General features: G+C 35.8%; 2 protein-coding genes across 4 annotated transcripts; both read right to left on the reverse strand.

The window, feature by feature from the left end:
* Window positions 1-1,032: 1,032 nt before the first annotated feature.
* On the reverse strand, window positions 1,033-27,543 carry LOC135141697 (KN motif and ankyrin repeat domain-containing protein 3). Of its 3 annotated transcripts, none has more exons than XM_064073015.1 (10): window positions 27,488-27,543; window positions 21,866-21,933; window positions 16,015-16,226; window positions 15,802-15,964; window positions 8,362-8,582; window positions 4,135-5,339; window positions 2,987-3,202; window positions 1,806-2,262; window positions 1,551-1,751; window positions 1,033-1,498 (listed from the first exon to the last, which is right to left on the reverse strand). In XM_064073015.1, the coding sequence occupies exons 2-10, from the start codon at window positions 21,903-21,905 to the stop codon at window positions 1,301-1,303; spliced, it is 2,913 nt and encodes a 970-aa protein (XP_063929085.1). In that variant the 5' UTR covers window positions 21,906-21,933; window positions 27,488-27,543; the 3' UTR covers window positions 1,033-1,300. The 3 variants fall into 3 exon arrangements, with proteins under 3 accessions (XP_063929085.1, XP_063929084.1, XP_063929086.1); XM_064073014.1 differs by lacking the exon at window positions 27,488-27,543 and adding an exon at window positions 23,580-23,806; XM_064073016.1 differs by lacking the exon at window positions 27,488-27,543 and adding an exon at window positions 22,941-23,066.
* On the reverse strand, window positions 24,281-25,406 carry LOC135141699 (ER membrane protein complex subunit 3-like). Its single transcript, XM_064073021.1, has 5 exons — window positions 25,255-25,406; window positions 24,953-25,206; window positions 24,744-24,905; window positions 24,515-24,695; window positions 24,281-24,457 (listed from the first exon to the last, which is right to left on the reverse strand). The coding sequence occupies exons 1-5, from the start codon at window positions 25,404-25,406 to the stop codon at window positions 24,382-24,384; spliced, it is 825 nt and encodes a 274-aa protein (XP_063929091.1). The 3' UTR covers window positions 24,281-24,381.

The raw sequence follows: 27,543 nt of genomic DNA on the forward strand, positions 1-27,543 counted from the left end.
AAAAAATTCAAACATCACTTCTGTCATGTCAAAAATTTTAATGTAGTCTATGCTTTATTGTCATTATTTCGGACAGCTGGAATGTCAAACTTTCAAAATTCCAGCTTACGCTACATTCATGTATAGTGAACCAAGAGTTATAAGGTTATATGGCCATCATAAAATCATCCCATTGTGTCGAAGTTAAGTTGTTTACAATAGAAAAGGTTTTAGGGTCGTAAATAACGTGTCCACTGCAGCTCGACCGGCTCTTGTGGTTTCGTTCAGGGGCGGCTTTCACTAAATATGAAAATCCACCACTCCACTATCTCTTTACAACCTGCAGCCGCTGAGGGTTCCGAAATAACCACTTGCTTTGAAAGCCAGCCCTGTTAAATATGAGCAAGAAATGTTTAGAAGATGATTTATTGCCAACCGGTAAGCTTAGTGCGAATCACACAAAGGGGGTATTTATTTCCGGTCAACTACTTTTATGATGGCCATATAACCTTATAGCTCTTGGTTCACTATAAGCGTCAAATATAAAAGTTAAAAATGACCGTCAAATATTTAGGTTAGAAGCATCTAAAGGTTGCTTTACACTATCTGACGACTGAATGACATTGACATCTGAAATTTTTTGGCGGCAACTGTATATAAAAAACAGTATAGAATCATCATATTTTGCACATTTATAATCAGGTATATTTAGCAATATTTTGAGGTGACGTCATCAATTTGTTAGGGGGGGGTGAGCAATACATTTTGATCAAAAATTTGCAGCAACAGTAACAACAAAGCTAGTCGTTCCTCAAGTCACAATAATTTGTCCACAATTTTTTATTATATATCTAAATGATCAGTCACTTTCCATTAGCAACAAAAAAAAGAGTTCAAGGAGCTACTTTGAAGACAATATAATTGTTCATTACTATTTATAGATGGTTTTAATAATTGTAACTTGTACGCAAAATTCTAACCTAGAAACATTAATTTTCATTAACACATAGTTAAAAATCTCTAATTCAAACATGTTGGGGGTAATAACGGCCATTTTTTATTGGAAGTGAGTCTATTAATTACAAATATACAAATATAATACAAAAATTAAATAAAAATAAACGTAAGTAGTAACAATGGAATGTAGTCGCAAGTTGAATTAAGTCAAGACAATTTGGTCCCTACAAAACTACAACAACGGTTAAGTTCAGCTACCTACCAGACATACTCTCTGAATAACATTTTAAAATGACATAAAACTAAATATGACACACTGTTAACATTAAACTATGTAAGTAAAAAACATTTAACAAATCAGTTACTACTTAGTAGTTTTAGTATCAGTTAAGGCACGATGGCTGCTTCGTAGAGGCAAAGGTGACGAAGGGGTTTTAGGACTCGCAGGTTTGGATTTTTTCTTGCCGTGAAGTCCTTGAATGTTCCTTTGGTGGGCGTAAAGTAGTACCCCGATATGTCTATGACCTGCTTCCATAGCGATTTTCAGCGCAGTGCTGCCATCCTGAAAGCGGCACACAATATAGCGATAATCAGGCGCACCAACATTTACTTACAACATCAGTAATACTGGAATCACAATCGGGCTGACTTAAGAAATGTTTAACGATATCGATATGCCCATGTTCCGCTGCGCACATCAAAGCAGTGCTGCCATCTTCGTCTTGGATATTGATGTCCGCACCTGCTTCTAACAACATTTTCACCATTTCTAAGCTGCCGTGGCTCACCGCTAACATTAAAGCAGTTTGGCCATGCTACCAAAACAACAATTAGATTTCTAAGTCTACAAAAAGCAAAAATCGACATACTTGCTTTGCTCTGATGTTAACATCAGCCAATTGGAAGAGCCTACGTACGACACTGGCGTGTGTCTGAGACCTGACTTTAACCAATGATACCAACATAACACTTGTATAACCAGCCTTATTCGGTTTATTAATATCACAAACTTTTGAATCGAGTAGGATGGATACAACATCGAAATTCCCATGGGATACAGCGTAGTGCATTGCCGTATTGCCACTTTCATCAGTCATATTGACAACGTATTGCAGGAGGACAGAAGACACATCTTCAAAAGCGTCTAAGTAATCTTCAACATCTAGCGGGTTTGCCGTGTTAAGGCTTGATATTTTAAACCATTCTTGTTCCACTATGTTAATTGCATTATGGTTTTTAAGATTCTTGCTTTGATTGGTTTGACTTTTTTGGAGGGAGTCGTTCAGTACTTTCATCGCACCTTGCATTTCCTTACTTGGCACAGCTCTGGAAAGAAGGCGCCGTGTTTTCAAAAATTACAACTGAATTTCAAAATAATTACGATATCGATCAGCTAACAAGATTATCTCTGAGGGGTTTCGTGAAAAGTATCAGGTTTCAGAACATCCAATAGAAACAGCACATGCATCTCGTAAGTGAAAATAAAATAAAATGCGAGACGTAGAAGTATTCTTGATTCATATTAATCCGGGCTTGCGCACATCGTCATTTTCGTAGACACGACAAATTAATACGATTACTCTCAATAATAAAAGCAAATAAGCAATTGCAACATCAACAAATTACATAAAAGTGTTCACAAAGTTTATTTTGATTACTAAATACATCTAAGATCTTTCGATAAGTTTGTTTCTAGTGGATTGTCTGAAAATGAAATAAGAGTAGTAAATACGGTAATGACTATTTCCTAAGTTTGGTGGTTCGAAAATCGGCGCGGGAAATGTAAATCGACCAATAGTGACACAGGCAGCAAAAAGCTTGCTTGTTATTGGAAGACCTTGAACCTTGACCTTCACGGTCACCACTAGCATTAGCTAGGCGTTATACGTCATACTGGCGCGTAATTAAAATTTTATTTTTGTGGTCGTTATATAACACTGAAGAAAATTAAACTTTTAACTTGTTCGTGTCACTTGGAGCATAATTGAAACCCACTGTCATACATATAAAAATATAACCGATTTTTCTTTTATTTTATCAAACTACTCACTTTTTCCTGTGTGATTGAGCAGCTGCAGGGTTAAACAGAGTTGTCTCCGGTAATGGCAGTGTAGATTCTTGTATTTGCACTTTTGTAGGTGGCGTATTGACACCATTTTGAGCGTGTGCTGCAACTTCAGGTAGTTTAAAATTCTGCTTGACTTTATCTAGCGGATTCGATAGCTCGTTCGACGGAGACTTCGGGGACAAATCGAGCCCGGACAACCTGTACAAAACCCATACAACATAAAAATTACATAACAGCAAGCTTTACCTCGTCAAAAGAATATGTTGATGCATATATGAGCAATGCGCATTTTGATTAATGCACTCGTTTGAACTTATCATTCGGTTAAAAATGAAAGAAAACCATATTATTTGCTGGGATACATCGGAATATTAACCCTGCGATAGTGATGATTTTGTTTTGGTTGTATCATCAATAGTATTCGGTAGTTGCGCGCATGCGTCAAACAATTAATTGATTGGTGGAGTAGAACCATCCCCTTCTGACACAAATTTTCACCAATTTTTAAGTTGTCAAGGTCACAGTCGTGAGAAGTTTACTAGTACGAGGAGTGCAAAATCCGCTACACTTGTGGTTAAAGAAACCACAATAGACTAGTAGATGTAACAATAATTGTAACGAAACCACAATATCTCGGTTTCCTCCACACAACAGCACTCACTTAATTAGTAGCTTCATTTTTTTTAGATTAGAATTACGTAGCACCAATGAGTGTGACTGGCGGTAGCGTGACGATAGAAAATTCCATGGGAGTGGGTAAAAATAACGACGATTTTAATTCTCTTAATTGGATCTGCACGATACATGTTGCGACTGTTATAATTACAACCTAGACGTTTTTACTTAATGGGATAACCGCCATTACGCATGATAAAACTGTAATTATGTCATTACAGGGCTTCCATATCGAATTTGCATTGAAATGACGCAAAACGGTTTCAAAAGATTATGAATAAAACGCCTTAATTTTTTTTGTCACGTTCGAATTGTGTTTGCGCCACTTCGCTATAAACACTTGACTCCACAGTGTAACTAAATCATTAGATGAAACTATCACTTGGATTTATTGATTGGAATGTACACTAATACCCACAGGACGTACTATTACTACTAGTCAAAATCGAACTTACCCTAGCGTCGACGACACGGGCGATTTATCCGTCGGAGAAGAATATATTTTCGTATAAGTATCTTGCCGTCTGAACTTTCTATTTTCCACCGGCGTTGTTGGTATTTGCGGTCTCGGAATCTTGGACGGCGCGGGCGTTCCATCCTTCTTCGCAACCTCTTCCTTTTCTCTATTCGTGCACCTCACACAAACGTTTTTCTCGTCTGTGGTATTACAAGCAACATCCACAGCGTTTTTGCGTTCTTTGGCTTCACATGCAACGTGCCGGGTCGGTGTTAACAGATCTTTGGTATCGGTATCCCTCGAAACGGAAAAACTCTCATACTGCGTATTTTTATGCACTGACTTAACCTCCCATTGCGAGGCTTTGGAAACCGTCTTAGTTTCGCATTGGCACGCCCTACTGACGCCGTTCGCCTCGTACTGCGACCCTTTAGCCACCCCTTGCGACTCGTGTTGACAGGCCACAGTGCGACTCCTGGACGAGAAATTAAGTCTGTCGTCTCCCAAGTTGAACGACTTGCTCCTAGGCCCCATAAGCAACGCCAGAGACACCGGACTCGTATGCGCATCTTCGCTACTATCCGGCCCTATGCCTATACTACACTTAAAAACGTTACACTTCTCACAAATGACATCACTGATGGTATCATCCGACGTGCCTACATTGTAAACCTCCACACTTTTCTGAACACTGAAGTCTCTGCGCTGGGGGAAAGCCGACACGCTTGCGTCCGAATAGTGCTTTTTGGTGTCGGCGGTTTGGGTGGAAGTTGCGATTTTTGCAAGTTTTGCGATTGTCTGACTAGCGACTCCGCGGGAGTCTTTGGATGGGGTTTGGGTCGACGTGGATACATTGTTTGCTAAATTTTGACTATTCATGAATTTGATTTTTTCGTTGAACCATTTATCGACGGTTAGGTCGTCGAAGGTGGTCGTGGATACGGTTTTAGTATTGGGGTTTTGGTGACCGACGCCTACGTTGCGAGTGAGCACCCCGCAATTCACACCGAAATCTTTACGCGGGGGCGGCGGCGGCGGCACTTTTTTACCATCCAAACTATCGATGTTGGTGAAGGACTGGGACTTCATGCGGTTGTTCGACGGAAAACGGATGTAGTTGGCGTTGATGGAGTTTTGAGTCTCTTCGGCTTTCAGCTGGAGGACGAGCCGGCGGTTTTCTTCTTTAAGAGACAATAGTTGGTCCTGTGGGAAAGTGATATCAATGAAACGTATGCATTATGTCGTAGGGGCTTATACGGTCTAGCGATTTTATAATAATAGTAATAATACGGAGTAGCGTGCTTCAGCCAGTTGCTATAATTGTATTAATTTTTGTGTAGATACGTGAACAAAACGTTTTGTAGAAAGAAAAAGCGACGAGTGTCTCGAGTCAAAATATACAGTTGAGTCAAGGGTCCGTTTTAGGACCAATTTGTTTTCCTATTTATATCAACGACTCGGAACGTACAATTATGGAAACTTAGATTTGCGCCTGTGTGACATACTTGATTTAAACACATTATGTCTATTGTGGTGCAAATTACTGTCACCGTACTGACAAAATTACCCCTTTTTATAAATCGGCTGCATAACGACACCGGTAAATATATTTTATATCTTAACGCAGTCTGATCTCCTGGTACCTTAGTCGAGGTGAATCGATGCCGGAAAGATTTAATTTTGCTTGATAAAGTGACGCTTATTTGCACCACAATGGACATAACGAAAACAAACAAACGAGTTAGAAATTTGTGTATAGTTTTATTCCACAAAAATAAAAATTTGTTCGTCACTCTTCGCTGCACATCGTTAAAATTCGTCAGCAATTTTTCATGCTGCATTCGTACTGCATTTTTCGTCCTTGTGATTTCTATTACATCTAATTGGTGTGCTTCGTTCATGCATTCACTCATTTCAATACACTGTGAACAGAAAAACATGAGTGGAAAAGTCTGTTTCGAATTTTTTTTTTTACAACGAAATATACATCGGATATAAAAAAAGTTCAATTATTGTTCACCGTTATAATAATTTAACGCGGAACACTTTATTATTCAATGAACGTTTAATGATAGCGGTTCGTGAGGATGAAGTTTGCCACACGAGCGGTAACGCTGCTACCACGCATATTTCGCCAAAAAAAGTAAATTTATTACACAAATAACTGGTTGGTATGAAAATTAAATTACATCATTAAAAATTATGAAGATTTAAAGATGCTTTTTTCAACAAGTTTCGAGGTCTTCGGATTAAATACGATAATATACTTATTACCACCGAAAAAGTGATATGCGCCTGCGCGATATGCAATAAAGATGACTTAGACCAAGCGGCCTACTAATGGAATTGCGAATACAATGAATTTTATGCGGATTTTACAATTGTTATAAAAAGTTCTTTGTACTCATAATTGTGTCGCATTCCACTAATACAACGAGCGAAATGAATTAAATTTATGAGGTGCTTTATAGCTCCCAAATGGATTATGTATTGGTAGCACGTTAACTACTTTTGCTTTTCTGGGAACTATTTAATAAATTATTCCTTAATTGTGGTTTTTATTTACAGGTTGTGCCGAAATAGAAATTCGGATGGGAGAGTAATTATCATAAATCTTTAAACTTAATACTCCAAATTCTACTTAAATGAAACCTGTTCATTTTTTTTTTATGATGAAGAATAAGTAAAAAAATGACATGGATTTTTTCTAACAATTTTAACCGTTTTGTTGAGGTTATGATTTAACGATTTCCAGAACGCGTAATTAAAAAAGCGAACAATTTTCAGACCAATATACCATTGATTCGAAACTCATTCATGCATACATTCGACTGAAACTTGTCACGCTAGTTGTTTCCTAGAATTCGATTTCTGTGAAGCGAAATTACCGAAACCTGAGTTCGTACTGCTTCAATCAATTATGTACTTAAACATAGAAGCCATGAAACTTTTTTTCAAAATCTTTATCAAAGCTTGACTTGCTCTAGTCGTGTATTTAGTCCTTTAAAGAATTTCAGCCAGCGACTTGTCGCCAACCATGGCGCCAAACCTTGTCCCTTGTTACCGCAGACATCAATAAAAGTTTTAAAAACTGGAAATAGTTGCAATAATTTTCTCAGAACATCTGGGGACAGCCAGAAGCGGCGGACAAGCTGTCAAAGACGCCACAGTTGATTCACAACTTAAACATAAAGGCGCAATTACACAATTGTCTGGCGGACCGGTCTCGAAAATAATAAATCTTGCATTGTAGTCCGTCACCTGCTCACTCTTTACGAAAATAAAATTTGATTGTTGTTATTAACCAATTAGAGTAATTGCGTCTTAACAAATACCTAAAATTAACCCCTTTAATACGGAAGTAATTTGAAGATAGTGATATTTTATGGATGGGTTCACTGACACGACTGTCAATTCTATACATATTTTATAAGAAAATCGATACAAAACTTACAATATTTAGAACGAAGCAATCATATCTACTATTTAATTTGTTTAATTCGGCTGTTTTTATATATTGAGGCAAATGGGTCAATTTTCCAATGTACGTTACACTATAATCACCAAATGTTTCGTATTTTCGTAAATTTAAAAGCGTTCATTTGTGAAAATTGCAAAATAAATTTAAAAAGGAAACAACACACTAGTGAGGTAAGCAACTTACGTTAATAGAATTAATGAGGTAATCGTCTATCCCGTCAATTATCGGTCGTCACAAAAACAAAGACATCTGCTTACTGAAAGCTCGTGCGATAGAACCCTAAATAATGACTCAATATCCTTGAAATATTAAATACCTAACCACGTGCTCGCAAGAGGACACCCCTCGGAAAATTACGAGATAAAAGCACAACAAAAGCTCTTAATATTTAATTTGCTCAAAAAAACACAGATAGTAGAATCAATAAGATATGTTTTAAAATTATAATTAACGTCCACGCACCGGCCCATGTAGGATCAATACGAAATAAAAAGACCGAGTCATAAGTGAGTCAACGAAAGCACAAAATCGACCCTAGATATAAAATAGTAAAAACATGTGAATGCACACTCGAGCGATAGCGAGCAATTGTTCAAATACATTATTATGCAAAGAACGCTTCCTACGAAAACACAACAACCGTGCGAAAATAAAAGTAATCTACGATCTGCTACAGTTTAACGCACTTGATTCGAACGGAAACCGGAAGCGCTCTATTGATCACAGCTAAAAACTAAAACGTACCTTCAGTTGCGGGATTAGTTTAACTTGGTCTTCTAAGTTCCTCGTCCTTTCTAAGCTGATTGCCATTTGTTCTCTTATGCTTTGTAAAGCCAAAGGGCTCAAACCGCATGATTCTATACTGACGGTGTCGAAGTCGCGATTCGTCGTTTCAGGCAACACAGTCATGCTCGAGCCGGAGGCCGAAGACATCGAGGAGTTCGACGGCGCCCTTTTGATGGTCTCTGGACATAACAAAGTTCGGTCAAAACAGCGCACCCACACACAATAGAAATTTTCGGATAATTTCGGATCAATATAAATTATTTTATCTACATATATAATTAGTGTGCGAATCGCGACGTAGCAAAACAAAAGCACCGAAGTACACACACGGTATAAGTCCACGCGCTCCATGTTACTTAAGTCACATTGTTTTTAAAAACCGAAAACACTGGTTCGTTCATTGTATATCTACAATAAAACTATTTAACTCAGACAGGAAAGTTGTAAAGTTAGCGAGGTATAACCGTCGCGCGCATGCGCGCTACTCGAACGGGTTATCTTTTGAAGGATCATGATGTGGAACGGCCGATGGGAGCTTTCTTCGCAATTTACGTCATTTACTATAATTCTGATGAGTTATCGTGGCGATCTGCACATAACTGTAGTTACACAGTTAAGTCGTCGACTGAGTAATTGTTGCGAAAATTGAATTCCCGCCAAAATTTCACGCACGTTGTGTGTACCAATCACAAACAAGCCCCAATATTTGCACAATTGGCAAACAAAAACTCAATGTCGCACTATGCGACAGAAGAAAAGCTTGTAAAGGACGCGATGTAATCAATATTTACGGTCTATTCTTAATCGCTAATTCAATTTTCTATTTCACCACTTGCTCAACGCGTTATCGCAATTTTGTCTCTTATTAATGGAAGTTATGCTTTCGAGGCCGAATTTTTCACATGAGATGTCTTCGTAAATGAAAAATTAACAGCCAGTATTTATGAAATGCATGATATTCTATGCAGTGTATTATTATATATCTTTTTAAACGATCGTGCAAAAGGAGGGGCTATTGTGAGAAGGTTTCCATTGTTTTTCTCCATTGTCTTCTTTCAAATATTTAGAACTTTCAGGAAGGGGCATAACCCATTTACCATAATATTGGCATTATTATGTCATCAACGTGGAAGCAGTTGTCATAAAGTTTAGTTTGTAATTGTGTGTAAAATAAATGGCTATTTCGTGCCGGGGAGATCTTTGAAACACTTATTATACACTGGTGTTGCGTGTTGTTTTACTTTTGTTTTCTAACAAAATGCTAATGAAGTACCAAAAATCACTACACAAAGATAAAATAAATTAGAATATTTATTTGGGCTAATTAAATTACACACATTTGTTGCTATAGCGACGATATGTCAAACTCTGTTAACGTAAAAAAATCTCTGTCACCATTTAACTTGCCCCAAATAACTATCTTTACTTGTTATTATATTTACACGTATTATATTTTTGGTTCGTCACTTTATCATGACTTTGTACATCTTGAAAATATGTAAAATGGCAAACAAAACTTAGCGACAAGGAAACGTCGCTTGCGTCAAAATTTTCAGGAGATTTGTTTATTATAACCTATACACCAACGTGGGTTTAGCCAGAATTCATAGCAGTAAAAATTTAGGTTAACACCATTGTGTCGTTCAGTTTTGGAGCACGTGAAGTGAAATCTATGAAAGCATTTTTATTTATTTATATTTATTAATTTATTGTATGTATTTCTCTTCCTGTCGAAATTGGGAGACTTTCACCATTATCATCACTTTTTTACAAACAAAAAATACTTCATGTCATGATTTTTCGACTTCTTTAAAAAAAATCATATCTTGACAGTTGGAAAATTTGAAATATGGTTTTATTGTCAATCTTACGTACAGTGTGTTAAAAACGTATGCAACAACAAAAACAATTAAACAATGCACTGATATCCGTTTACTTTTAAGTTTGCATAAACACTGGATTCATATTTTTATCACAACTGCAAAATTAGTAACATTGTTTGAAAATATTATTATGTAAAATTTTTGAAAATTCTCTTTAACGTAAATACTCTGGGGTATTTGTTGTGCCTGAGAGAAGAAAGAAGTTTAGCGCAAATAATTTTACATCCACTTGTGGATTCAGAGAAAGTAAAAATTAACATCAGTAAATCGTGTTAATTGTTACCTTACAGCGAACCGCGTAAGCTAAGGAAGTATTGTAATTGAGTCCATCGGACGAATTGCCACTTTTATTTTCTCGACGTTTTATGGCACCTAGAGTACGAAAAAAGAAGTCCCCAGTTTTCGTCTGTCTGTCTGTCTGATGTCTGTACCCATTTTTATTGGACACGTAATCTTCGAAACTGCTGGAGTGATTGTTGTTAAATTTTGTGATGGTTAAGTGCTACCCAAAATTTTGTTAATCATCCCCACCAGCAATTCGATGACGTCATTTAAAAAGAATTCTAAGTTTATTTGATTTAACTGTTATACAACAATAACAGCTAACCGTCCAAATTTTTGCAAAAACATAATGCATGGAATAATACCGGTTTACCATTACCGTAAGGCATCCCGGTAGTGGTCTAGTGGTTACGAGTCAGGAATGCGGATCGGACGTCGCGCGTTCGATTCCAAAATTGGCCTTTCGGTTTTTTTTTTCTCTTTTTCTCTGGCGTTGTGTATTATCCATGTTTACGACGTCATATGAATTTTTTTATTGATGAAATTGCCCCACTTTCTCGAAAACGTATTCGCTCCCCTTTTTATTTCAAAATGTAAAACCTTCTCGGATGTCCTAACTGTCTTTTTTTAAAATGTAAAACCTTCTCGAAGGTCTCAACTGTCTTTTTTAAGAATGTAAAACTTTCTCGAGGGTCCCAACTGTCTTTTTTAAAAATGTAAAACCTTCTCGGGGCCGCCAAATGTCTTTTTTTTTTAATGGGAAACTTTCTTGGGGGTCCCAACTGTCTTTTTTAAAAAAGTAAAACGTTCTCGGGGTCGCCAAATGTATTTTTTTTATGTAAAACCTTCTCCGGGGTTCCAATCGCCTTTTTTAAAAATGTAAAACCTTCTCGCGGGTTCGAATTGTCTTTTTTAAAAACGTAAAATCTTCTTGAGGGTCCCAACTGTCTTTTTTAAAAATATAAAATCTTCTCGGGGCCGCCAAATGTCTTTTTCTTTAATGGGAAACTTTCTCGAGGGTCCCAACTGTCATTTTTAAAAATGTAAAACGTTCTCGGGGTCGCCAAATGTATTTTTTTTTATGTAAAACCTTCTCCGGGGTTCCAATCGTCTTTTTTAAAAATGTAAAACCTTCTCGCGGGTCCCAATTGTCTTTTTTAAAAATGTAAAACCTTCTCGCGGGTCCCAATTGTCTTTTTTAAAAATGTAAAACCTTCTCGGGGCCGCCAAATGTCTTTTTTTCATGGGAAACTTTCTCGAGGGTCCCAATTGTCTTTCGTAAAAATGTAAAACCTTCTCGGGGTCGCCAAATGTATTTTTTTTACGTAAAACCTTCTCCGGAGTTCCAATTGTCTTTTTTAAAAATGTAATACCTTCTCGCAGGTTCCAATTGTCTTTTTTAAAAATGCAAAACCTTCTTGAGGGTCCCAACTGTCTTTTTTAAAAATGTAAAACCTTCTCGGGGCCGCCAAATGTCTTTTTTCATGGGAAACTTTCTGGAGGGTCCCAATTCTCTTTCTTAAAAATGTAAAACCTTCTCGGGGTCGCCAAATGTATTTTTTTTTTATGTAAAACCTTCTCCGGGGTTCGAATTGTCTTTTTTAAAAATGTAAAGCCTTCTCGCGGGTTCCAATTGTCTTTTTTAAAAATGTAAAACCTTCTTGAGATTCCCAACTGTCTTTTTTAAAAATGTAAAACTTTCTCGGGGCCGCCAAATGTCTTTTTTTTTAATGGGAAACTTTCTCGAGGGTCCCAACTGTCTTTTTTAAAAATGTAAAACCTGAGGGTCGCCAAATGTATTTTTTTTATGTAAAACCTTCTCCGGGGTTCCAATCGTCTTTTTTAAAAATGTAAAACCTTCTCGCGGGTCCCAATTGTCATTTCTAAAAATGTAAAACCTTCTCGGGGCCGCCAAGTGTCTTTTTTTTCATGGGAAACTTTCTCGAGGGTCCCAATTGTCTTTCTTAAAAATGTAAAACTTTCTCGCGGGTTCCAATTGCCTTTTTTAAAAATGTAAAACCTTCTTGAGGGTCCCAACTGTCTTTTTTAAAAATGTAAAATCTTCTCGGGGTCGCCAAATGTCTTTTTTTTTAATGGGAAACCTTCTCGGGGGTCCCAATTGTCATTTTTAAACATGTAAAATTTTCTCGGGGGTCCCAACTGTCTTTTTAAAATGTAAAACCCTCTGGGGGGATGTATTTTTTTTTAATGCGAAACCTCGGGGTCCCCAAATGTATTTTTTTATGTAAAACCTTCTCCGGGGTTCCAATTGTTTTTTTTTTAATGTAAAACCTTCTCGCGGGTTCCAATTGTTTTTTTAAAAATGTAAAACCTTCTTGAGGGTCCCAACTGTCTTTTTTAAAAATGTAAAACCTTCTCGGGGCCGCCAAATGTCTTTTTTAATGGGAAACTTTCTCGAGGGTCCCAATTGTCTTTTTTAAACATGTAAAACCTTCTCGAGATCGCCATATGTATTTTTTTATGTAAAACCTTCTCCGGGGTTCCATTTGTCTTTTTTAAAAATGTAAAACCTTCTTGAGGGTCCCAACTGTTTTTTTTTTTTAATGGAAAACCTTCTCGGGGGTTCCAATTGTCTTCTTTAAAAATGTAAAATTTTCTCGGGGGTACCAACTGTCTTTTTTTAAAATGTAAAACCCTCTGGGGGATGTATTTTTTTTAATGCGAAACCTTCTCGGTGGCGCCAAATGTGTTTTTTTAAGGTGAAACCTTCTGGAGGGTCTAAAGTGTATTTTTTAAAAATATAAAACCTTCTCGGGGGCGCCAAATGTCTTTTTTTTTTAATGGGAAACCTTCTCGAGCCCCCAATTGCCTTTTTAAAAAATGTAAAACCTTCTCGGTGCTTCATCTCTCTTTTTTTTTAATGGGAAACCTTTTCGAGGGTCCCAACTGTATTTTTTAAAATGGAAACCTTCTCGAGGCCACCAAATATCTTTCTTAAGAATGTGAAACCTTCTCGTGGGTCCCAATTGTCTTTTTTAAAATTGTAAAACCTTCTCGGGGTCGCCAAATGTTTTTTTTTTTTTTTATGTGAAACCTTCTCTGGAGTCCCAACTGTGTTCTTTAAAAAGGTAAAACCTTCTCGGGGTTGCCAAATGTTTTTTTTTTTTAATGTGAAACCTTCTCTGGGGTCCCAACTGTCTTCTTTAAAAAGGTAAAACCTTCTCGGGGGTCCCTACTGTCTTTTTTAAAAATGTAAAACCTTCTCGGTGCTTCATCTCTCTTTTTTTTTAATGGGAAACATTTTCGAGGGTCCCAACTGTATTTTTTTAAAATGTAAACCTTCTCGAGGCCACCAAATATCTTTCTTAAGAATGTGAAACCTTCTCGTGGGTCCCAATTGTCTTTTTTAAAATTGTAAAACCTTCTCGAGGTCGCCAAATGTTTTTTTTTTTTATGTGAAACCTTCTCTGGAGTCCCAACTGTCTTCTTTAATAAGGTAAAACCTTCTCGGGGTCCCTACTGTCATTTTTAAAAATGTAAAACCTTCTCGGGGCCGCCAAGTTTTTTTTTTTAATGGGAAACCTTCTCGAGGGTCCCAACTGTTTTTTTAAAAATGTAAAACCTTCTCCGGGGTTCCAATTGTCTTTTTTAAAAATATAAAACCTTCTCGAGGGTCTCAACTGACTTTTTTAAAAATGTAAAACCTTCTCGGGGCCGCCAAACGTATTTTTTTAGATGTGAAACCTTTTTGAGGGTCCAAATTATGTTTTTTAAAAATGTAAAACCTTCTCGGGGCCGCCAAATGTTTTTTTTTTAATGCGAAACTTTCTCGAGGGTCCCAACTGTCTTTTTCAAAAATGTAAAACCTTCTCGGGGTTGCCAAATGTATATTTTTTTATGTAAAACCTTCTCCGGGGTTCCAATAGTCTTTTTTAAAAATGTAAAACCTTCTCGAGGGTCCCAACTGTCTTTTTTAAAAATGTAAAACCTCGGGGTCGCCAAATGTCTTTTTTTTAATGGGAAACCTTCTCGGGGGTTCCAATTGTCTTTTTTAAAAATGTAAAATTTTCTCGGGGGTCCCAACTGTCTTTTTTTAAAATGTAAAACCCTCTGGGGGGTTGTATTTTTTTTAATGCGAAACCTTCTCGGGGGCGCCAAATGTGTTTTTTTTAATGTGAAACCTTCTCGAGGGTCCCTATTGTCTTTTTTAAAAATGAAAACCTTCTCGAGGCCACCAAATGTCTTTTTTTAATGGGAAACCTTCTCGAGAGTCCCAACTCTCTTTTTTAAAAATATAAAACCTTCTCGGGGGAGCCAAATGTATTTTTTTAAATGTGAAACCTTCTCGGGGGTCCCAACTGTCTTTTTTAAAAATGTGAAACCTTCTCGGGGGAGCCAAATGTATTTTTTTTTTTAATGTGAAACCTTCTCGGGGGTCCCAATTGTGTTTTTAAGAAGTGAAATCTTTTTTTCTATTATACTGCGACTAGTACCTTCTATACTGTTTTTACTTCATAGAGGTTATCAGGAGAAAGTAAAATTCCGCAAAATCAAATTTTATATTTTTTAGAGGAGATGTATTTGTTGGGCTGTGCTTCAGAAGCGAGAGTTGAAATAACTCTCAACCAATTTTTTTTAATTGTTTTTTTTTTTTTATTATATTTGTCTTTTATTTAACCCAAATGTAGAGCTTGAAGTTATCGTTACCATTGTGGCGGCACAATAATACGTAGTAGTAAGCGAGGAAAGATAAGCTCCTCTGTAGTCTAATGGTAAGGGCACCCGCCCGGCATGCGGTAAACGTGCGATTCGATTTACCAACACCATCATCAATAGTTCTTACTCTGTTTATAATGTCAAACGATGCAGATGAAGTTGCGACACAGGTCATAAAATCCAGAAAATAATTGCAGCAATTTTGCGATTGTTCGCAAGACGTGAGCAATGAATGGCATTATTCACCACGGACAGAAAAATATTTTTATACCGCGTAATCTCGCCAAATGAGTCAAAGCTTTCAGGAAACGCTTCCGGACTGTAGAAAAATAAGCAACCGACTGTATGTTAACACAAACAGTTCCGCAAAACTTCATTAATTGTACCCCTGCACTCAACCATAATAAAAAACCACCGTGACGCATCGCTTTCAACTTTAGCCGTTCCATTTAACTTAACCGTTTAAATAATCACGGCAACAAATTCAAGGTTTCCGTTATTTCCGATCTTGTCCAGTCATCGCCGGCGCCCATAAATCAAAAAACTTTGCACTAACCTGAAACCGCGGTAACATCTGGCAAATTATTCGACAATTTGTTTTTGGAACGCTGCAAAGTCCTTTCGAAATCCGAGACAGCGTCGTCGAAGGCATCTTGGCTTACGGGAAACTGGCTGCCGCTCGTCTGGATTATTTTCGGAGTTTCCTGCTCTTGGATCGGCTGGAGAAAAAAAGGTTATTTGTTTCCCGGTTATGATGGGGTTAGCGTACCTTGTAGGTTTGCTCCAGGACGGCGAGGACTGGAGGGGTGATACCGAGCAGGACTTCCATGGACTGCCTCTGTCGTCGTCGATCTTTCCGGCGCTTGATCGATCCGGTCCTATCGGCTTCCTGGCTGACAGATTCGCAGTATCGGACGAAATCCAGATCGATGTGGTAGCCATACGGGCAGCAGGAACAAGTACTGCCGTCCCAAATGTACCCTGTAATACAACAAAAACAAAAGGAAATTTAATTGGCCTGTCAGTGAGCGAGGAAACTTCAAAGACGACACAAAAATACTACTCTTCCGAGCAATTAATTCTAATATAGCTTCAAATTACATACTTCCAATGTGTGCTTTCTAAATTTACGTAGGCCCATTATCGTCCTCTAAACCCTTTGATATTAATGTCTACATCCATCAGTAAAACGAAGCAATTTAGACTCCTACTCTAAATTTAACTTTTGTCATTTACCGGCAAATTTAAAAACAAAATTACTCCGACTGAACATAAATCTACGGGTTTTGGTCCCAACACGCCCCTTTACACCTTCAAGATCTGTTTATCGTAGAACCTCCCCCAAAATTTTACAAAAATAAAATGACGATCTAATCGTTTCATAGACGATTTAAAACCACCTCTATTTACATCAACTTTGACGCCTCAATAATTGCCCATTTTATTACAGATTATCGCCATTATTGTTTATCTAATCGGTAGCACTTTAACAGTGTCGTAAAATCACAATACTATATTAAGGTTTTATTGATTCTCACATTTAGTAAAATATCACATATTACCAACATATCATTCAATATATGTATAACCCAGTTGGTGTAAACATCGTTTCGCAGTCATAACACCATTAAAAAATGAAATGCCCCATACATTTGAGTACAACTTTAATGAGGAACAGATGTGTCATTAAAAAAATCATCCACGTTAGATATTATTGTGTCGGCATGTGGTAACAATGTTCCCACGGTTTGGTTTGACGTCATCAAAGCCATCTAGACAAAAGCATACTGGGCTAGGTAATAGCTGACGTTTTTCAGTATTTTTAACGACAATATACACAAATTACTCCATTTTAACTATCGTGTATATTTTTTTAATATGAAATTTCATTTATCAGTTGTGCATTTTTCCTACACTTTTTGTATGCATCATCAATTCTTCCGTTGGTGTTACTTATTATATCTGACAAAAGTTAGCTTAATTTGATAAATGTCAAATGATTATTTTCTTTGTAAGTTTATTTTTAATTTTTCCAACTTGGTGTATAGTGTGTCAAATAATGTTTACTACCCTCCTATTTATGAATAAATATCTGCACAAAAGCGAGATGAAGATGAATCAAGTAAAGCAGCATCGAAAATTGGGACAGAACAGGTAGACAAGAAAACAATAGAAGGATAATCAAGATTATCTGACAGAAGTTCATCCATAAAAATTAGGTGGGCTATTTCTATTTTCCAGGACTATCCTGTTGAGAATATTAATAATAGTATCCAAACTCATTACTCTTACTTGAGAAACTTAAAGCATGTTTAAAATGGCAAATTTTGTAGGAAAAACCAATTTTACAATTACGCCCCGCCCCTCGGTCTGACAACGAATGAAAAATTCGTCACGACTGAGATCGAGACAGATGGGCGGAGTTTACTTTGGCTTTCTTCTTTTATACAATTAGTTTTTCTTTCAACACGATACTCAAAAACATGTTTTTAATTCCCCGTAGAGAAATAAGGGTTTTGCAATTATGATCCCCCCTTGGCTCACGACGAATAAAACAAATCATCACAATTGAGATAGGGCGAGTGGGCGGGGCATATATTTTGATTTTTTTCTTAATAGACGTAGCCATCTTTTCACAACAAGAAACTTAAAACATGGTTAAAATGGTACATTTTCCAAGAAAGTATGAATTTTGCAATTATAGAGCGGAGCCTAATTGCAAAATCGATCTTTCTTTCCACAAATTTACCATTTTAAAGATGTTTTAAGTTTCATCATGTGAAAAGAAGTCTACACATATTAAAACAACAAGCCAAAATGTAAGCCCGCCCACCCACCCTGTCTCAATTGTGATGATTTTTTTTATTCGCCGAGAACCAAGGGGGCGGAACTTAACTGTAAAATATTTGTTTCTTTACAAAAAATTAAAAACATGTTTTTGAATATCGTGTTGTTCAAAGAATACTATGTAAATTATGAAGAAACAATCAAAATATAGACCCCGCCCACCCACCCAATCTCAATTGTGATGATTTTTTATTCTTAGAAACTTAAAACATGTTTAAAATAGTAAATTTTGGTATGTAAACGTGGAGTTTGGAATTAAGCCCCACCTCTCGATCTGACAACGAATGAAAAACTCACCACAATCGAGAATTGACATAACATGTTTTTTATTTTCTTGTCGAGAAATAAGGATTTTGCAATTATGACCCGCCCCCTTGGCTCACGACGAATAAAACAAATCACCACAATTGAGATAGGGCGGGTGGGCGGGGCTCATATTTTGCCTTTTTTCTTAATAGACATAGCCAACTTTTCACAACAAAAAACTTAAGACATGGTTAAAATGGTACATTTTATGGATTTTGCAATCATGGGGCATAGCCTAATTGTCAAATTCATATTTCCTTATACAAATTTACCATTTTAAACACGTTTTAAGTTTCATCATGTGAAAACAAGTCTACACATATTAAAATAAAAGGTAAAATGTTAGCCCGCCCACCCGCCCTGTCTCGATTGTGATGATTTTTTTATTCGCCATGAACCAAGGAGGCGGAGATTAACTGCAAAATATTTGTTTCTTTACAAGAAAATAAAAACATGTTTTTGAATATCGTGTTGTTCAAGGAATACTACGTATATTAGGAAGAAAAAGGAAAAATATAAACCCCGCCCACCCACCCCATCTCAATTGTGATGATTTTTTTATTCTTACAAACTTAAAACATGTTTAAAATAGTAAATTTTTGTAGGTAAATACAGATTCTGGAATTAAGCCCCGCCCTATAATTGCAAAAAGAAAAAAGGCAAAATATAAGTTTAATATTACGTAAGAACATGTTTCACATGGTAATTTTTCGTACAAAAATAAGGATTTTGTAATTAATCGCCGCCTCTCGGCTTACGACAATTAAAAAAAAATCATCACAATTGAGACAGGGCGGGTGGGCGGGGCTTACATTTTACATTTTTTTTAGGGGAGTATCGATTTTGCAATTACGCTCCGCCCCTCGGAATGACAACGAATGAAAAATTCGTCACGATTGAGATCGAGACGGATGGGTAGGGCTTATCTGTTGGCTTTCTTTTTTACATAGTACATTTGGTTTTCTTTGTATAACACGATTACTTAAGAAGGTGTCACATGGTAATTTCTGGTAGAAAAATATTTTACTTAATTTTGGAATTAAGTTTCGCCTCGGGCTTACATAAAATAAAAAGATTCGTCAGAATTGAGATAGGGTGGGTGGGCGGGGCTTATATTTTGCCTTTTTTTCTTAATATACGTAGTCTTCTTTTCACAAGAAAAAACTTAAAACATGTTTAAAACAAGAAATATGGATACTGTAATTACCCCCGTCCCCCGATCTGACAACGAAGGAAAAATTCATCACAATACATATGATTAAAAAGAAAATTGTAGATAACGTCATCAAATTTTGGGAGAGAAAAACAGAAAAAAATTCTATTCTTAACATTCACACAGGTCAACAACAACTTTTCAATTTTTTACTTTCTGTAGTACCACAAAATAGGTCTCCCATTTCCGTCTGTTGTCTGTTGGTAGAGAAAATTTCTGAAACTACTGGGCTGATTGTGAATCTGTATTTTAGGAATATCGTGCAGACAGTAACCAAAATTTGTCTGATCATCCTTAATAAACAATCTAATAACTTCACAAACTTTTGTATAATAAATCCTTACTTAAATTTAATAAACTTGTGATTTGAGGTCCAGATTTTTGAAAAAAAAATCAAAATTGTACAACATTTCACAATTTATAGCCAATGTTTTGAGATTATTATAAAGATGGTATAGTCTTACAAATTTTGTACCGGTTTTATGATGACGTCATCTCAAAATTTTGCTGGATGTGTAAAATTCAAGGACTTAACTTTTCAACTTTTGTTCTTTCGAGAAGGAAAAAAACGTATTGTTTTAAAAAATTGCATTAATAATTAACAATATGATTTATGGAAGTCTATTCGATCCTATAAAATATCCTACTTCACATTAAAAAATCTAATAAAAGAACTGAATCGTAAACAACTGCGGCGATAATGAAAGAGATACTAGTGTAATTAATAATTTTATTTGTTTCACTCCAATTTATGAGAAGGTCAAAAGTAAAACTATATAGTATAATAGCTTTTTTACCTTTTCTAAAAGGTTATTCGTGTGTAAGAGTTCAATTCTTGCTGTATATGTTTTTGATATAGTCAGTATTTTAAGTATGATTAAAAAATTTCAGGGTTGTATTTAGGATAGTTGCCGCTAAAGTATTCGATTGTTGAAAGTCAACTACATACAACGCAAACAAGTGTTGATATTCAATATACACACAGATAAATCCGCTGTAAAATAAAACAAATCCGCCTCTGTTCATTATTTACATCTCTATATTTATGGTTTTATAGACTCTTAAATTTCAGATTATACGTTTTTATTAGTATACAAAAGTAGTGTTCTTACTGTATACAGGGTCTCTCAAAACATTTTTGTCAAACATTAACTGACGTTTTCAAATGAAATACAGTGAAACAGTAAAAATAAGAACACGATTTGTCATTTTTGCAGAGTTATCTAAAATCAATACTGAATACTGCACTACAACGAAAATGTGACACTGACTACCAAAGATTAAATTCAGATAACAGCGTACGAATTATCTCTCAAGCACATACGATTTGAATGAAACTTTTAACGACGCTGTATATAAAATTTGAAAATTCCAAAATTGCGAAAATCGAAATATTTTGCAACAGTTAAAATTATTAACAGCTTTTAGTTACATTTTTTCCAAACACTGCCTAGCTGATTTCGGTTGTATGTAACAGAATTAGAGAAAGTGTCGTCTGACTCGGGGGCGTAAACCGATACCGTCATCTCGCTTTTTATTTTCGTACCATGGGACATCTCGACTCCCCATCTACCCGTAAAAGAATGATTGATTATTATGTGGCATTACAGTTAAGAAAAAACACTGCACGCCTGTCATTATTTGATTAATGAAGTTAAAATCGTGGAAGAGTCGAAGTAAAAGTGTGTGCCATCCCGAGATAATCTTAACTATCTCGTTGTAAAATTAGACAAAAGTCGATGAACTTTAATAACACAAAGCTAAATTAGGAAGGTAGACAAAAAATTATAGCAGTATTGGTAAGTGGGCGTTTCGTTAAAATAGAAATCAGGCTGCAGCCTAGTAGTAATTTTATCTAAATTGTCGATAAATGAAGCCGCCGTGCTTTTGTTAACCTCATCTCATGGTTATTTATATGTGCGACGAATTATTCAATTTAAAATTAACCATGATCGGCGAATAAACAAGAGAATTAATTGACCCCTGGGACTAAAATGAGGACATCTCTAAACAGAGTGGCCAAACGATTAGAAAGCCATCACACCTGTATACTCTTTTATCCAAATATTGACGATCCGGAGACAAATAAGTACACACAAGTAACAAGGATATTGCCGCGGTAACGATATTTGTAGCGCAACTCTTAATTAAGTCATTAATTAGATTTACAACCAAAAGAAGAAAAGGGAAAGTTCGTCTCTACCAATTTTCACGAAATCAAGTTAATTAGTTTTCGCTTGAACTAGATACTTACCATTGTCATTGTTCGCCCTTAAACCCTGCGAGTACGACATCCTTAACTATCTTCCAGAATTTGCACAACTAAAACAAAAATAGGTACACATCAAAACTCTTTATCAGAAAAATCAATATGATAGTGATTGTTATATCATGTTTATAGTACTGATAACGATATTTAAAAAAGACTCGGCGCTTGTTTTAAACGGTGGGCAAATTTACACACAGACAAAAAACCTCATTTTTTATTCTCACATATGAAAGTCATTTACCTATGCTATTTTTACTCTAATGAATGAAGCTATTTAAAATCACATTTTTTCATTCTTATTTTCTTCAGTTACTATAATTAAACGCCTCTGAAAGGTTACAGCACTTAAAATACATTTATTTCCATTTTTATTTGCACTGGAATAGAGCATTCGGCGCAATTTACAACACATTTAAAGGTCGTTGTTACTCTAATCGATTCAGTTACGTCAAAAACTCCTCGCATTCGTACTTCGCTCCTAATTGTTAATGTTAACACTGTACAAACATATTTGACCATTAGTATCCTCCAAGCCCACCCGATTTGAAATCACTAGATGTTTTCGAAACAAGCTGGCTATCTAAAAACACGAAATCATTTAAATTCTAGAATTAATCAGGTAGTGAGCAGTATTGTTGCACGTGTGCAGAATACCAACTATTATGGGTGGTTTTCACTTTGAATATCTATTGTAATCATCAGTTAGAATGTAACTCGATTCATTGCTGGCTCTTTGAAACGTTTTGTTAGCAAATTGGGTTCATTTAACATCTGGAGGATGATGGCCTGGGGAAAACTAATGATGGGGAAATTTGTACTAGCTTCAGGAAGACATGTTTAAACGTGAATGAAGCTAGATCCTTCCAACTTGGCATTCAGTTTTTACACCATATAGTATGCAGATTCAATTCTTTCTCGACCCACGTACATATTTGCATGATAAAATTAAGAAATATGGACTATATAATCAATGTGTATCCCACGGGTCAGGTCATTATAACATTTGATGACATTCTATAAAGGAGTTGGTTGCGGTATGAATAATGTAACAATAACCTACGCCTTATTAAGTTTTTGTCATTGACTAAGGCAGCACCCTAGCGCCACTTTAGGAACCCACAGGATCACATCATCAGAATTTTTGGCGACAAAAAAACCTAACGTCACGTCAAAAATTGTCAAATTTTTGACAATTTTGTTTGTCCCCTGTCACCCAGACACTAGGTTTAAACACTTTTCCAAAATAAGTATCGGCTTTGTAGCGAAAACATGTCGGCAAATTTGATAACAGATGATAATAAGAGTGCAAATACAGTGTGAAGGTTTATAGTATTTACATAATTCTGTAAGTACTAAATATTTGTCCTTTTCGGTACTCAACAGGTGCAGATTCTCTAGCGACGATAGCCATATAGGGTTGCCACACGAATTTAGTACACCTATAGAAGAATCTATTTAAATGTAGTGTGTTTACGTAAATAGCACGCTACCGCTTCTAGCAACAATAACATCAATAAAAGGTATAAAACTTTGGTTCTACGACATTATCATCGCTAAAAATAGCATTTTCCAAACAGGTATTCATTTAATTATTTATTCGAATAGAAAAAAATATCACGCAATGCACAATCAATTAAAAATGCTTCGAAATATTAACAGATGTGCATATAATATACAAGGAAATCAACAAAACGCCTACCAAATTCCAAAGAAGTGAACTTTTCAAAAACAACACAAAAAGCCGCGAACCCAAAACCAATTCGACACGACTAACTTTCACTTGAAAAAAAATAACAAAAGCATCGTGTTTGTAAACACTTTTAATTTATAATTTACACTAAATCACATGTTTCGTTTGTTTAATTGAGAGAAATGTCAACAGATACACTAATACGATACTTCTGCTTAGAACGATAACTTCGCAGTGACCAACGGATTCTGGTAAGAGATTTGAAGAGTACGCATGCGTCCAGCATCTTGCAACAGGTGATTTTTATCTTGGATTTATTTGAATTCGTCTAACCAAAATAAGACACGAAAAAGTAAATAAACAGAGCAAATTAGAGCAAAAAAATTGTCACAAAACGGGTACTCGGCTATTTGTGGAAGCTAAGCGGTAGCCAGTGAACGCATTATTTATACCAGATTCGCTGGATGGAGCGGATACACACCGTAATAAACATACACACTTCAAATATTTTTTAGCTCTTGGTGTCAAAACACTTTGTTTACATACTTTAATCATCTTTAATTACTATAATTATGTAATAAATATAAAAGGTGTGAACACAATTGGTTGCCGGTAACGAACACATTTAACAAGATGAACTAATTTTTGTGTAAACTATACTTTATTACATTTAATGTACATATAAAAAGTGTAAATTCTTGTACCTTGGTTATATCTCACTATATAAATACCTGTCCCTTTTATCATTGTCGACAAATTTGTAAATTATCATTTATTTTACTGTACCCGCCCCTCTACTTCCCGTTTGATTCTAAACTGAAGACAACGCATTTTTAGAACGCTTTGTCTGTGCCTGAGTTATTACAATTACATGCATCGAGTGCCATCTGTTGACAGAATCCCGAACTTGACTACAAACGTGTTAAAATTCTACACTATATCACTTTTTTCGAGCACACTTTTTATTATCCCGAAGCAAGCGACCCTCAACTCCTTCTAAAACCCAATGATGGTCAAGTATTTCTAAAGCTTCCCATTCTGCCTTAAACGGCGCATTAGCATCATTTGGCATTGTGATTGCGGCTCCTGACATTTGTTCTTCCATTTGTTTATTCTGATCTGCAGCTATAAAACAACTTTTGATTTGATTCTCGTTAAAGCTATACTCGGTACCATTATTTTCCCCCAGTACTAACGTATATATACTTCTTAGGCCGAACACGTTTAAGAAATACCAAGAAGCTGAAGAAACCCATGATGCGTCAAGGTGGGTGAGTTCTATGCCTCGTTGCAACATCGACTTAAATCGCAAAGTTAGAGGAAACGGAACTTTAGCTGAAAATTTTGATAAATAAAGAAAAATTGTGTTCTATACGATTTACTTGTTATAAATCCAGAAAACATCCAATTAATCCAGCCGCCTATAATAATCATCGGTAACACGTTAGTCAAGTTACCCTTCAACATATCAGTCATTAAAGTCGGATCTGTCATTAAATTTTGCGTTGAAGGTGGCCGCCTTCTCGTCAAGTAACCATCCCCATCTTTATTGAAAGCCTGTTTTCTTAGAATAAAGGCCGCTTTTGGTATGAATTTGGCATTTTCGCGCAAAACTCGCGCCCGTACCAATATCTGGCTGCAATTTTTTTGTACAGTCAACGAATCGACAACAATAATGTCATACCTGTCCCTTAGTTGGTTTTGATCAAGTTTTTTCTGCCCACTTATCAAAAGTGATATGTAGTGGCGCAAAATTCCAACAAGAAATGTTATAACAACGATGGGCAAAAAAACCCAGCTGCGAATTTGAGAATCCACCACTAGATCTGCAGACATAGCGGTAACTAGACTCGGATCAATATAACGAGAATAGAAAATGATTTCATTACATCATTGCGTGTTTTATTGTTAGTGGAACGTTCTGTCACATTTCTAAGTCCCGTTCGAGTCAGAATTTATTAATAATTCAAAGAAAATTGGCGGCGGAAAATGAGTGAATTCGAAGTGGTGCGCGCCATCTCAAGGTAACTATGTATAGTTGGTTGCCTATAGTCACCACAGTGTGAATAAAATTATTGATCGTCAAATTAGGTTCTAAGTATCAAGGGCGGAATTTAAAACACAAAAATGTTCTATGTTTGTCAAGAAAATGTATGACCTGCTATCCCTGTGGAATATTTCATTGTCCTAATTTTTGTTATAAATTTAATTTTTTTAACTTGACGGTTATATTTGTCAGGTTTTGCATAAAAATCCACAGGTACTTACGTCTTGGTAAAGAAATGAAACATTTAAATTCTGTAAACGCCTTTGTGTTTATCTTAAATGTGGAACCAATCTCGTCAGATTGACAGTTCGTAATGAAAGGAAGTCCACCAAAGTAGATTTAAATTTATATTTAGCTTATTTTCTCGATAATATTCTTTCTCTCTCTGAAATACCAAGAGAAGGTATTCCACTTCATTTGCTATTTTTGTGTGATTTTCTTCAGTAACTTGATACTTTTTGCGAAAGTTTAAGCTTCCGTGTAGTCACTGTTTTGACATTAATTTTGTGTTAATAATATTTTTAATTTACAACAAGCCATACAACTGCTTTTCCAGTGTCTCAGTAAGAGTTGCCACATTAAGTACATTAGAAAAATCAAGAAACAAAAAATCTGATTTAAATTTGGCAACGTGGCTTGCGCAGTCACGCACTTAAACCGTTGAGTTTCACGCAGGTTATCAAAAGATTGAAAATTCCGCGCAAAGTGGGCCATTTCTTTTATCTCTGATTAAACTACAAGCACCGAAATTGTGATTTTTCTTCGATGATGTCATTTCATTGTCAAAGTACAAGCGGTTTAATCAGTGTTACGGCTGTTTTTATCTTGCGTTATTATCTTCATATATATAAATTATTATTGGAAGATCGAAATTTTCGTCGTGTATAAATGACACTTGATAGAGTTGTTGAAAAGCGTCAATTTTAATACGCAGAAATTAAAAGTGAGGTTAAGTTGTGTCGTTCCACGTTGTCAAAAATCAACGCCACCTTGACTTGAGATAAATTCTTGACTTTCCAAATTTTGCCGCGATTAAGGATGCTAACGCTCAAATTAGAACAAAATTCAGAACTATAAATCAGTATGTACCTAATTAATGAGCGTGTTTTGAATTAATGAACGTTAGGCTACGAAAAAACTCTGCTTTATTAGTGTTTAAACTTGTCAGGAAGTCGCATTCAATTGGAATGGGATATAAAAGATTTTATGTGAAGTGCTATCGCACTAAACAAATTTATGAAAAATCCAGCGAACTTCTGGCGACATTCTTAGGGATTTTATGATACTGTTAATTTTACAGTGAAATTGTTACTTAACTGTGGTTACAGGGAATATTTTTCTAATTTGTTGAAGTTAGTACTATTTAATTGTGTAGTGGTCAGATATTGAAATTTTCAGGTAAAAAACGTGACGTGACGTCAAAAAATGCCTGCTTGATTTCTTTGAAATTGCTTATTAATTTTTGCGTTGTCATCGGTAGTCGGTTTTAGTGTGTTTTTGTATTTTGTTATAAATAAGTTTTTATTTTCTACGTACTTAAATAAAATATGTATAGACGTACCTGCTTAAGCCCAAGATGCATTTTTTAGTCGAATGTAATAATTTATTCGAAATATTTGAGAAATTACGTAAGCTAATTAGGAATTGGCAAAATCTTCGAGCGCGCCATCAAATCATAAATAATTTTGAAGGTCAAGGATTCGGTACCCAATTTCACTTTTTCGGCGAAAAAACGCGTGCGTGGCGACTGTGTAGCGACTATTACCAGACTAAATTCATTCATAGTAGTATACACCTATAAGTGATACAATTTGAACTTGATGAACTGGTTGGGGCTTCTTAACCGGTAAATCGCTAAATATTTACTCACTCAATAAAATCACTAGTTTTTCCGGTTGTTAAATGACTTGTTACACTTGACAGATG

Source organism: Zophobas morio, unplaced genomic scaffold (assembly GCF_036711695.1).
Source record: "Zophobas morio isolate AGI-343-1 ecotype UQ-CSIRO unplaced genomic scaffold, CSIRO_AGI_Zmor_V1 ptg000044l, whole genome shotgun sequence".
NCBI classification, from domain to species: domain Eukaryota; kingdom Metazoa; phylum Arthropoda; class Insecta; order Coleoptera; family Tenebrionidae; genus Zophobas; species Zophobas morio.